General features: G+C 36.1%; 1 protein-coding gene across 1 annotated transcript in view; it reads right to left on the reverse strand.

Annotated features, from left to right (window-relative positions):
* Positions 1 to 12304, reverse strand: part of DNAH8 (dynein axonemal heavy chain 8) — a 152170-nt gene that overhangs the window by 26783 nt on the left and 113083 nt on the right. The window contains exons 54-58 of the mRNA XM_068399510.1: positions 9128 to 9310; positions 8608 to 8713; positions 7568 to 7755; positions 4482 to 4596; positions 2964 to 3085 (exon numbers count right to left, since the gene is read on the reverse strand). Of these exons, the coding sequence (XP_068255611.1) occupies positions 2964 to 3085; positions 4482 to 4596; positions 7568 to 7755; positions 8608 to 8713; positions 9128 to 9310 (714 nt within the window). The remainder of the gene's footprint in view (positions 1 to 2963; positions 3086 to 4481; positions 4597 to 7567; positions 7756 to 8607; positions 8714 to 9127; positions 9311 to 12304) is intronic.

The raw sequence follows: 12304 nt of genomic DNA on the forward strand, positions 1-12304 counted from the left end.
TTTGTCTTTACAGATAAAATAATAGACAGTGCTAGTAGTCTTCCCTCTACTTATGACTGTTCAATACTTTTCAGTTGCTTCCAATTTTGCCTTAAACTATTTGCACTGGAATTTTCTGTTCTGGGTACCTTTATCAGGTTGGGACATTCTTAATTTTAAACAGAGCTTTTGTATCTGAGGACCCAAGTAGGGAAATGTAAGACTGTTTTTGCCCTTTAGTCAAATTCTGCAGATGTTTCATTGGGTGTGTTAGTCTTTTAGGGTACAGACTCAACTCTCTTGAGCTGGATTGCATCTGTGTTGGGGATGAGTCTTTATTTTTCCCATGGGAAAAAAACCCCAAACAACTACTTTTGGATAAAAGATATGACTTTGCAAAGCTTCAATTTATAGGCTTATTATTTAAAGGCTTAGGAGTTAGATGCTCCAGCTCCTCCTTCAGGGTGTATAGCATAGAACAATATGATACTTCTTCCATCAGATTCTGGCCTTTTTTACTGCACAGGTTGAATCTGCTCCAAAGACAAATCATGGTCTAGTAATTAATGTTGTTTTTTTGTAGAGTGTCTGATTTATTTGTTGCAGCATGTGAAAAGTATACAGTGAACGTAGGAAGATATGATCTCATGCATAAGGCAGCTGAATGCTGCTTTGGGGAACTCCATTCTATCCCAAGTCCTGCCACGGAGATCTTAGCTGATGCAATAAAATAACTTGTAGCACAATTTTTACATGCGCTTTTGAATACTTGTTTAGCATTTTCACAAATCTTTTTTTTTTTTTAATCACTTACTTAAAGTTATTTAAAATAATTCATTTTAAAAGATATGAAAAAAATGGGGATATTGGTGGACAGGACATAGTGAAAATTGCTATGCAGTTGAGCCTTTAATGCAGTAACTGAGAAGAGTCAGCTACTGCAACATTCTCAGATCACTGGAAGGAGAACAAGGAACATACTGATACCATCTGTTCTGAAATACAGTTCTATATGCCTGTTATAAACCAGGTAGCTCTGTCCAGTTGACTGACTTGGTTTCAAATAGAAGTAGTTTCAGAACAACCTACACCAAAAATGGACCGAGAGAGGAGCGAGAAACAAACACAGAGGGACCTCTTTCAACCACGTATCTCCTATAATGAAACTCATTCAGAGAGATTCATAAACACCAAATGTCCCTTTCTGAACTATAATCCAAGTCTGAGAAAAAAAATTACTTTATAAGCAAATAGCTCAGTTCTACATTAACTGACATCAACCTGACCACATGCTAGGAGACTATTCAGACAAGGTACCTTCTCAAAGGTAGGCCACAGCCAGAGATAGGTTACTGAGCCAAAGGGACTCAGTGAAATCATTAAGCTTTCATTATATATTTCTTTGTACCGTCTCTCGCTCAACCACAGCTGGAAGTAGTAACAGTGTGAAAAGGAACAAGGTCATCTAAATGTTTAAAAAGGAATATGTCTTTATTAAATTAAGTTAGGCATCTGGGACTGGAGGACTTCATTTTTAGAGAAGAAAAAGATTTGTAACTGGCAAGGAAAAAAGAAAAACACAGGGAACCTCTTGAGAACTGGGTATACCATTTTGAAGGGTTTTTTACTTACTTGAAATCCTTTTCTGTTTGTATCTAAATTAATAATGATACAAAAATACAACTGTATTTACAGCATTATCTAATGGAGGCAAATAAGTATTTAAAAGATGTTATTTCCATATTTGCTTTTTAATTATATCCTACTTGGCACCCTCCAAGATTCCATCTCTATCTATTACTAAAATAACCTAATTGTCACTTTTCAACTTGTAAATATATGGCAATTTTAAGTTAGTGCTAAAAGATTAGTTAAAAAAAGAGGCCTTTGCGGGTAACACGGTCACCTAAGTATTTTGGAATCTAAAATTTTGTTTGCACTAGTTCTAGGAAAGTCCTATAATAGAACCATTACAATCTACAAATTAAAAGCAAAATACATAATTCATAACACCATGGCTAAATTTAAATAACGTTAGCAAGTGTGCAGTCGCATGCATTTTGGGTTCTGGTGCTCTAACAACCCAGAGTGAAGACCTAACTAGAATTCCCCCAGCTTTCTTCTAGCTCAGTACTCTGATACCTCCAGAAACCATAACCTGGAGGAAATGGGCAGGTATGTATCCAGATCTTGCCTTAATACAGAGTTGGGAAACAGCCAGGACCACTTCCAGGTACACCATTTAGATAAAATCTCTGCTACCCTTCAGGGCACTAAATGCCATCACAAAATGGACTTACTGAAACAGCAAGAAGAACTTAGTGTCCTGGTTTTCAGCCTGATTAACAAGGAGTGCTTAGGAGGTACAGAAAGAGAAATGCATAGGGAGTGTGTTAACTACACTAAGATAAATTTACCAAAGTAAAGAAAACAATTGATAAACACGTCACAAGCTTATGTGCATATAAGTTCATATGTCTCAATAAAATAAATAGTATCTGTATAGCTAGCTGATCATATCTGAATAACATGTTAATCTTGGAATGGAAATGAGTATTTAAAAACAAGCAGCAATTTACCTGTAAAAATCTATCAGACTCAAGACATAAAATATTGTAAGTTAAAGTCTGACATTCATAGATTAACTTTCAGAGCCTTTTTGATACCTTTACTTTTTTTATCCTTTCTCCTTATTTATGTCTCTCTTTCATTGATTTCCTTTTTTTACTAGCTCTTTGCTCCTGTTCTCTTTTTACCTCAATGACTATAATACAAAACACAATATAGTAGATAAAAAAACATAGAGCAAATAAATATACCCCCATTCATGCTACCTAACTCTTCATTTCTATGCCTTTATTCTGCATTCTCCCTGGCCTTTTTCTTAACTACATCTCTTGTGCATTCTAAATGTAAAATATGGGAGCACATTTATGATGGGGAAACTGGTTATTAACTTTAAAAAGATAATTAGTAGATATCACCTGATTCAAAATTTCTGCAAACTGTGGAAGTTTGCTCAATTCCACTAGGTTTAGCCACATCATGTCAAGAATCCAGCGGAATGGTTTGGGTGGGCAAGCCTGTAGATCCAATGCTGCACCTCCTGTAGATAAAAACATTCTGATAAAATACATGTGACATTCCAGGGGTCAAGATATATTTGATATTTATTTTTAAATTATGTTTTCTGTCCCATGTAATTTTCACTGGGGTACTAATTGCACTTTTGTGTACTTAGCATTTATTTCATAAGATAATAGGATAATTTAGTCTGGATGGGACCTCAGGAGGTCTCTAGTCCAATCTGTTCAAAGCAGGGTCAGCTACGAGATAAAATCAGGTCTTTATCCTGTCTGGTCTTGAAAACCTCCAAGGATGGAGACTGTACAACCTTTCTCGACAATGTGTTCTAATGTTTGTCTGTCCTCATAATGAAAAAATTTCCCCTTATATCCACTTTGAACCTCTCTTTTTTTCAGTTTTTTCCTGTTGTCTCTCATCGTCCTACTGTGCACCACTGTGAAGAGCCAGGCTCTGTCTTCTCAATGTCCTTCTCATAGGTATTGTAAGGCTACTATTGGGTCTCACCTAAGCCTTCTGTTCGGCAAGCTGAACAAGCCCAGTTCTCTCAGCCTCTCATCTTAGATCATGCTTGCCACACAGTTTGTTGTTACAAGTTTATACATGGTACTGATTATATTTGAAGTAGGGGAAAGTCTTTAATAATCTCTTTTCCTTTTCGTCTGTGCTGATACTACAATAAAGATCATTTTGTATTCATCTGAGAGATAAAAATATTCCTCAGAAGACATTCCCTTAGGCAGTCTATATTTTATCCTGCTATTCCTAAAAAGAAAAGAAACTGAAAAGAAATTCTCGTTTTCTCAACTGCAAACTTCTACCTCTTCTCTAATGAAATCCATAGTTATAATATCAAAAGAATGTTACACATGTTGGCAAAGTAATCTCCCAGACTCATTGTAATACTTAATGTTCTTGCTATTAATATCCATACCTAATCTTTTGATAAATCCTGCTAAGTTCTTATGGCTAGTCATTTGTTATGTTAATGAGTTAAATATGCAATGACTGAAAAAGTCTTTCCTTTAATTAGTTTTCATTTTGCCATTCATAGCCATATGTGAGAAGTTCCAGCACCTAGAAAAATTTGTGCAATGATTTCCTCCAAATATGGATACAGTTAGATATAATCAAGAAACAGAATTAGATACGATTAATATATGAATGTTTTCATGAACTACTGAAGGGCCAATTAAAGGGCAAATGTGAAGTTCCTATGTAGAAATCCAAATTATTTCTGTCATGCAAAAATGTAAAGTTACTTCATGTGCTTTCATTACAAAGTTTTCCTACTGTTGTACTTTTTCTGCTTCCCTTTACCCCAGGGATGACAAGCTTCAGTAACCTCACAGAAAGAAAGGGCTGCTTCATGAAATCTGAGATGCAAATACTGATTTTCCTGCATTTCCTGTAACTACCTGTTAAAGTTTCCTTCAAGTATCCTCTTATGTTTTTGGCATTAGGATATATAGCTTGAAATAAAGGCCCGGGATTCATGTATGGATCCCAGAAATTCCTCTTAGTCTCTGCAAACTGAAATAATGGAAAACAAAGAGAGGATAACAGAAAGTGTTTACACAAATCTGTAATCCATTATTAGCAGTATTATTAAAAAATGATACCCTGTTCCAGAATCACATCTTTCCAAATTTAATACAACAGGCCAACAGGAATATTTTGCAAATTATTGAATTCTATGAGAGAATCACGATCACTTTAGCCAAAAATACTTTCTTAATTTTAAGATGTAATCATTAGTTGTCCATAAAATAGCACACTTGGCAATATTTCTGGCTTTTATTTAAGTCAACAAAGCCAAAGATGTTTTGTAATTCCTCTGTAACATGCTCTCTAATATTTATGGAACTTCTTAGTAAAATACATTTTCTGCTAGAGAAGATCATATTCTTCACTTGTGCCAGTCCTTCACTTTCTACTGGTAAAGGACACAGCCTACCTAAGTGTCAAGATACCTACAAAACTGTCAATAAACTCCTTAGATTTTCTCATATCTTTTAGATTTTGTTTCTTTCTACAGTTTTAATAAAAATTCTATGCCACCATCATGGGAGGCTATTTTCCTATAATTTGGGGACCTGCTTTCCCTGTTTTGCTGACTTAAGGTTACCTTCAAGCTATAGCATTAAAATATTCAGGAAGGGCCTAGTGTTTGGCTTTAATGGAATACAGCAAACAATAGAATGAAATTCAATTTATGTGCTTTAGCAGAAGGAAAGAGTTAGCATTGATAATCTCCTGAGACTAGCTGAATAATGAGTTCTAGATAATTTTGCATTTCAAATAACAATGCTTATTTCTGAGACATCCCATGATAACATGGCTGATGATAAGCCATGAAAGCTCTCCTGGAAAAAAAAAAGGAAAGAAGAGGAAGAGAGATTTATTTTTCAAATAAATCCTTTCTTCAGCTGCCCGATGATGTTTGGTAACATGGCATTCATTTTGCACCAAGAACTGCTCATCCAAGGAGGAAAATTGAACAATCCATTCATTGCAGAAGATACCTGAGTCCAGGACAATTTGGCTAGGCATGTGCCCACTTCCCAATCTGATTTAATATCACATAAATAATTATAGAAAATCTATTGTTACTTTGGTATCATTTTATACCCCAGAAGAATTTCTCAGTGTCATTTTATACACCACCAGAATTTCTCACTAGCGAATCAACTGTGGTAAAGCTAGGCAGGAAACTGCAATCATACGTTCTAGACAAAAATTGCTAAAAGTTCTCCTGTCTTTTATTACAGATTCTCATCCGTTAAAAAGGGGTAAGTGACCACTTTCTGCTTCAGAAGCCCAAGGCATATTTTCCTCTGGCAAAACAAGAATCCATGAGCAAGCCAAGAAATATGGTTCCTTGTCTACTGCTTCACTAAAGCAGACAGTTAATTTTGAAAGCATTTCCAAGCATGCCCTGCCGGAGATCAGTGGTAAATTGGTAGCTGGATACCATTCTCAGAGGATAAAACCATTACAACAAACTGGAAAGCAAAACAGAAAGTTAATTTAATCTTGTTTCCTATCCATTTTATTCATTAAAGGAAGATAATGATCTTCAAATCTAGGTTCACTACTTTGACATTAGACCTTTGGAGGATTCATTTGAACACTAAAATTCAAACAGGTTTTATATGGACCTCCACGTAAGCAATCCTGATCACATTTTTCAGCAGAGGCACAAATTCACGGAGTGCAGAGGCGGCAGGCCTGTCCAGTTGGGCCACAGAAACACATTATGTTCTCTACCAGTCAGTGTTAGCTGGTTGGCAAAAGTCAGTGAAAACTCAAGTTGAAACTGTTAAAAGACTGTTTCTAGCACTTCCTGGAATTTATGTGGAGCTGTTTTGGCAATTTAGAAGGTAGCTTTATTCAGCTCCATCAAAGCAGAGAAGCAAAGGAGCAAGAAGTCATCTGAACTATAAAAATAAGGATATAAATATATTACAAAAATATACAATTATTAAACCAGTTGAGAAGCAGAACTATCATCTTATTCTCAGGACAGAACACAGCCTGGGTAAATGGCAGAGATGGGAACTGCATCTAACTTCACTGGACCACAGCAGGGATAAGGGCACAGGCAGGTCCCACAGAACTACTGGTAGAAACCATGCAGCCAAAAAAATCATACTTTGAAATGGTATAAAAGTTTAAAAAGTTGAAATTAGCTCTACATATAAATAATCTTTTAAACATACCTCTAATGAGTGCATGGAACACTCTGTTTTTCACATGTCTGTGGAAGACCCTCAGCCTGCAAAGAGCTGTGCTTTACTTGGGGAGCATAAGATTTGCTTGGGAACACTGCACTGAGAATAGTTTTTGCTTGCTTCTGAGATAAAGGAGCCCAGACCAGTTCACAGGGCTCTTTGAGGCATGTAACAAGTAAACATGTGTTGAAGGTCAGTTCTGAACACAGAGCTGAAAACAGGAATGGTTGTTGATGTTTTGAGCCCAGGACACTGTGGGCTCTTCCCAGGATGGGTGATGAGTGCTTAGTGTGTGAATGTTGATGTTATCTTGAACTGCCTAGTCTGGCTCCTGCATTGTAGCAGTTAAATAGGGTAGTAGCATAACAATAAAAAGCCTTAGGCCTTTCGGTTTCAGGCCCTTGCATCCTCGATCTCAGAGTCTGTGCCTTCCTTGCCGCCCGCCGCACATGTCCTCTCTCAAGATCAATTTTTAATGTCAGGAGGAGGGTAAAGAGAAATTTGTGGTTTTCATACAAGCCTCTAACAGAATATGAGTAAGTTTCAAAGGTAAGATATTCAATAATATTTGAGATTCTTTTCTGAGGTAAAGGAGACTTCTTAGATCTGAATCATGAAAACAAAGCACAAAGAAAGCATGTTAATAACAGCAAATACATTGGAAAGAAAAACATCTGAATAGTAGAAAAATCTGTGTCTTCCTACTGGGCCATGGATTGATCAAATAACTTCAAGAACTGAGCCAGTGAAGTTTGATACATATTATTGACCATGCTCATTTCTGTAATAAGAAAATAAAGAATGCTTCCACGTGTAGCACCAGGTCGATATTCCTCCTGAGCAGTGTTAATTTTCACTTCAGTTTCTGCTGCCACAGACAACTTTTCAGCTACTTCAGCAGCTGTTTGCTTAGTTGTTTGGAGAACACCAATCAAGGGTTCATCATCTACTAGTGAACCTAAAAAGTCAAATATTGGATGTTTAGGACATTTTTATAACATTTTTTCACTTGATATATGTAAAAATAGAAAGGCCAAATTACAGGATTTATAACAATTGGAAATAATTTGCTGAAATACAGAAAGCTTTTAAAATGGAGACCAAATAGGATATGTAATACTAATATTTTTATATTCAACATGCTAAACAAATGCATTCAACCTATGTCAATATGAATGTATATATACCAACAGCTTTACAGCATGTACTAGAGAAGTGAACTTTCTTATGCACATAACATACATATTCATACACAGTACTTCAATTATTTTAAAGTCTGTTGATTGGTACACTCAAAGTCAAAATGTCTTAGGATCCTAAAGGCAATAATCACACAACAGTATTCAGGTATCTCAAGGACTTATTGACCAATTTGCTGGAAGTTACCCCCTTCTTTTTCCACCAAAGAGATAGTAATTGACCATGTGCAGGCTCCTAACATACTGCAAAAGACTTTCAACACCATTTAAGCTAGCCCATTGTACTTTGCAATGGGTTAAGGATTTGCCCATGATCAGCTACCTTACCTCATTTGAGGGGCAGAAAGCTCTTAAGAAATTGATTTGTTTCACAAAACTTGTTTAGGTGTTAAAAATACTTAGTGTCTAGTGTTGAGTATATAGTGGCATGCTATAGTACCAAATCCCCCATACTATGGTAAATCACCATACTTCAGATTTCTGCCATGGGATATTCTCTTATTGTATCTTGGATAGATAAATCAATTTCTGTATGAAAATGTTCTAATGTGAATCAGATTAATCTGCCTAATCTGCTTAATCCTGTTTTTTTTTACACTTTAATACAGAACCTCTGGTTGCACTTAGTTTGTACAGAAGATTGTCTTCCAGTTCTTTCATCTTCCTCTTATTAAAAGTTACGTCTTCCATGAGTTTAATTCGTTCTGCCTCTAGTTCCTATTATTGAAAAACAAGAAAACGGCATGACATTTTACGGACTGTAACTATGAGTCACACTTAAAATTCAGTTAATGATTTTTGAAGTTAATGAAATGTGCATTTTACTTTTTCAGGTATCTAAAATGTGGTTTTAAATCATTCTTTTTTTTTAAAGCAGTGTTTATTCAGTGTCTTCTGAAGTATCAATGCCAAATGCTTCTGCTTAATTGTGTCATACTGACAGCCATATGTAGAAGATCCTCTAGGTGTATTTTTGTTATTTGGAAATTTCTATACTGAATCGGAATAAAATTTTCTAAAATGGCCCCTGTCTTTTTTCCATTTGAACATTTCTTTTCCCCTACATACTAAAACTAGTCAAATAAAAAACAAATTAAGCATCACTATTGTTTGTGTGCACTGACAGGTTACCTGTTTTTCAGTAAGAATTACTCTTCTCAGTAACTGATTCTCAAGTCTTTTCATTGTAACAGTAAAATCAATAATTGATGTTTTTGCATTAATTTCAGGTGTGAAAGCAGGATTGGGTAGCTTTGTAGTAATGTACAGTCTAAATGAACTCATAATATCTACTTCCTTATCACCAACTTTCACCTGTGAAGTAAGTTAGAATATTATTAAGCAGAGGAAAATGAGCTTTATTCAACTCAATAATATTGACCAGAAAAAAAAGTACATTATTTGAAATGCCAAAGAGAGGAAGTTTATTTCACAATTGAAATTTGTCATGAAAATAACAACTGATGACCAAAGGTAGCAGTTAGGGTACATTATAAAAGTAGCATTCCCCTCCAGGTAAATATAGGGATTACTCCCACTGTGGGTTCTAATTAATGGCTTCTGAACCATTTGGTTTAGGTTTGTGCTTCTAATCACACCTCAGATAAAGATGGTAGAAACTACTGACCTTTGGAGAAATCATTGTTCTCTTATATTCAGGGAAAAAAAAAGAAATTATTTGATCCAACAATGGAACATAAATTATTGGAAATTAATTCTATATTTATTAAGACTAAGTGGATGTTAAAGACTCTTTTTCTAAAGGAACTATGAGTGTATTCAGATTTTTGACAGAATTTTTCACAGAAGTTAAGATATTCCAGATCAGCAGTCTAACTTGAAAGCTGCATGTGCACAAGGAAATCTGATCACTGTGTATGAGCCTCCAAGGCCACTTCAAATACCTGGCTTAAGAAGGAGTAGGACCAAACCACTCCCTTAAGCATATTGTTTCTTCTGACTTTCAAAGTAAAATGACTCCACAAAAATAGCAATAATTTTATTTTCATTATCATCAACAATCTGGTCTACCATCTCTCTCCTATCCCAGACAGTTAATTAATAATATTTGAGAAAAATACCTACAGAAATATACAGCATGTGCAGTCTTTTTATTTCAGGATGTTTGAAGGGAGGTTGTTTTTAAAATTTTGGAGTGATTTCTTTATCTAATGAAGGTCAGAAAAACTCATGATTTTTCAAGGTTGGGAATGTACTTAATATTATTAATAAAACTTTGTGGGTTTTGGCTTGTTCCATCAGAAAACAGTTCTATTCCAGATTAAAGAGTCTGCAGTTGCTACAATGAGTGCTCCACACTAGGAAGAGAGAGATCTTTTCAATTCTGTTAATTCTGTTAAAGAGTGTAAAATGAAAGTGCTTGAAAATCAAGAGAAAGTATTGTAAGCATTCAACAGGATAAACACAACTGGTTCCCGTTCGGAATCTTCAGTAGTAACCTTCAGTAGTTAAACTTTAGACTCATGAGCCTACTACTCAGCTGAGGCTCTGTCTCCTATATTTTATTAGTTCAGTTTCATTCTTCACACTACCCTACTGAATACAAAGTTTACCTGATTCAGCAGAGATTTGGAATAAAAGGGTAAAATATCATTCATCACAAAGCTAACTACTTATTCCAGGTCTTTTGTTTGATTATTAACCTTAAAAGAAGTTCCGGATTTCACAGAATCACAGAATCACAAATCAATCAGGTTGGAAGAGACCTCAGGGATCATCGAGTCCAACCGTTGCCCTTACACCACCCTGTCAACTAGACCATGGCACTAAGTGCCATGTCCAGTCTTTTCTTAAACACATCCAGAAATGGTGACTCCACCACCTCCCTGGGCAGCCCATTCCAATGTCTAGTAACCCTTTCTGTAAAGAAATTCTTCCTAATGTCCAACCTGAACCTCCCCTGGCGAAGCTTGAGGCTGTGTCCTCTTGTCCTATCACTAGTTGCCCGGGAGAAGAGGCCGACTCCCACTTCACTACAACCTCCCTTCAGGTAGTTGTAGACTGCAATAAGGTCATGTCTGAGCCTCCTCTTCTCCAGGCTAAACAACCCCAGCTCCCTCAGCCGTTCCTCGTAGGTCAGACCCTCCAGACCCTTCACCAGCTTGGTTGCCCTCCTCTGGACTCGCTCCAACACCTCAACATCTTTCTTGAAGTGCGGGGCCCAGAACTGGACACAGTACTCAAGGAGCAGCCTCACCAGTGCCGAGTACAGAGGGACGATCACTTCCCTAGACCGGCTGGCTACACTATTCCTAATAGAGGCCAGGATGCCATTGGCCTTCTTGGCCACCTGGGCACACTGCTGGCTCATGTTTAGCCGGCTGTCGATCAGCACGCCTAGGTCTCTTTCCACCGGGCCGCTTTCTAACCACTCTTCATGAAATTCTTTTCTAATATATTATCAAGGACTGGATCCAACTCTTCACCTATATCTTCAATCACCAGTGATCGTCCCAGTGAAAGACTGTCTTCTAGGTGTGTACGGAAATACTTGTCATTCAAAGTTGTTACCTCAAAAAGTAAATTATAAATTGATATAAGGACAAAAACATTACTTCAAAGTCTTACATGAAAACCACAGATCTAACTATGAAAACTTTTTCATCTTTTTTGTTAGTTGCATTTTAAAGAAAGTAATAAATGTTGACCATGCAGCCATTTATGCAGAAATATTTCTTGTGTATACAATGAAAAGTACCATAAAAAGCTGAATTAAAATATTGGCTGTAATGGAATCCGCAAAACTTCATTACGAGAGTAATAATGTACCAAGTAAAAGTGGTACAGCTTATTAGGAACTGAAGATATTACATATATTTTTGAAATCAGAGACGTCTAACCTTTAATTTTCTATTCTATGTCCTGAGGACTAGATTTTCTAATTTTAGACATGAAGTGTTGAGAGATTCTTTCTGGAAATCTGAATTCAGTCTACCAGATTAATTGTTATTACAACATTATGAACTCATATGTTTGAATTATGAAATGGGATTCATAATATATGAAATCATTAAAAAAGATGAATAAATAAATAAAACACTAATTTTGTATTGCTTCCTAGATTTTTGACTTTCAGAAAGTTCTCATATTATTTTCAAGATTTTCTTGACAGGTCTGAAATAGGGCCATTCTACTGGAAAACAGCTTTGCAGAAAAGGACCTTGGGGTCCTGGTGGATAAGTTGAACATGAGCTAGCAATCAGCCTTTGCAGCAAAAGCCGACATCATTCTGGGTTGCATTAGGAAAAACATTACTAGCAAGGTTGAGGAAGGCAATCCTTCCCCTCT

This window comes from Nyctibius grandis, chromosome 1 (genome assembly GCF_013368605.1).
Source record: "Nyctibius grandis isolate bNycGra1 chromosome 1, bNycGra1.pri, whole genome shotgun sequence".
NCBI lineage: Eukaryota > Metazoa > Chordata > Aves > Nyctibiiformes > Nyctibiidae > Nyctibius > Nyctibius grandis.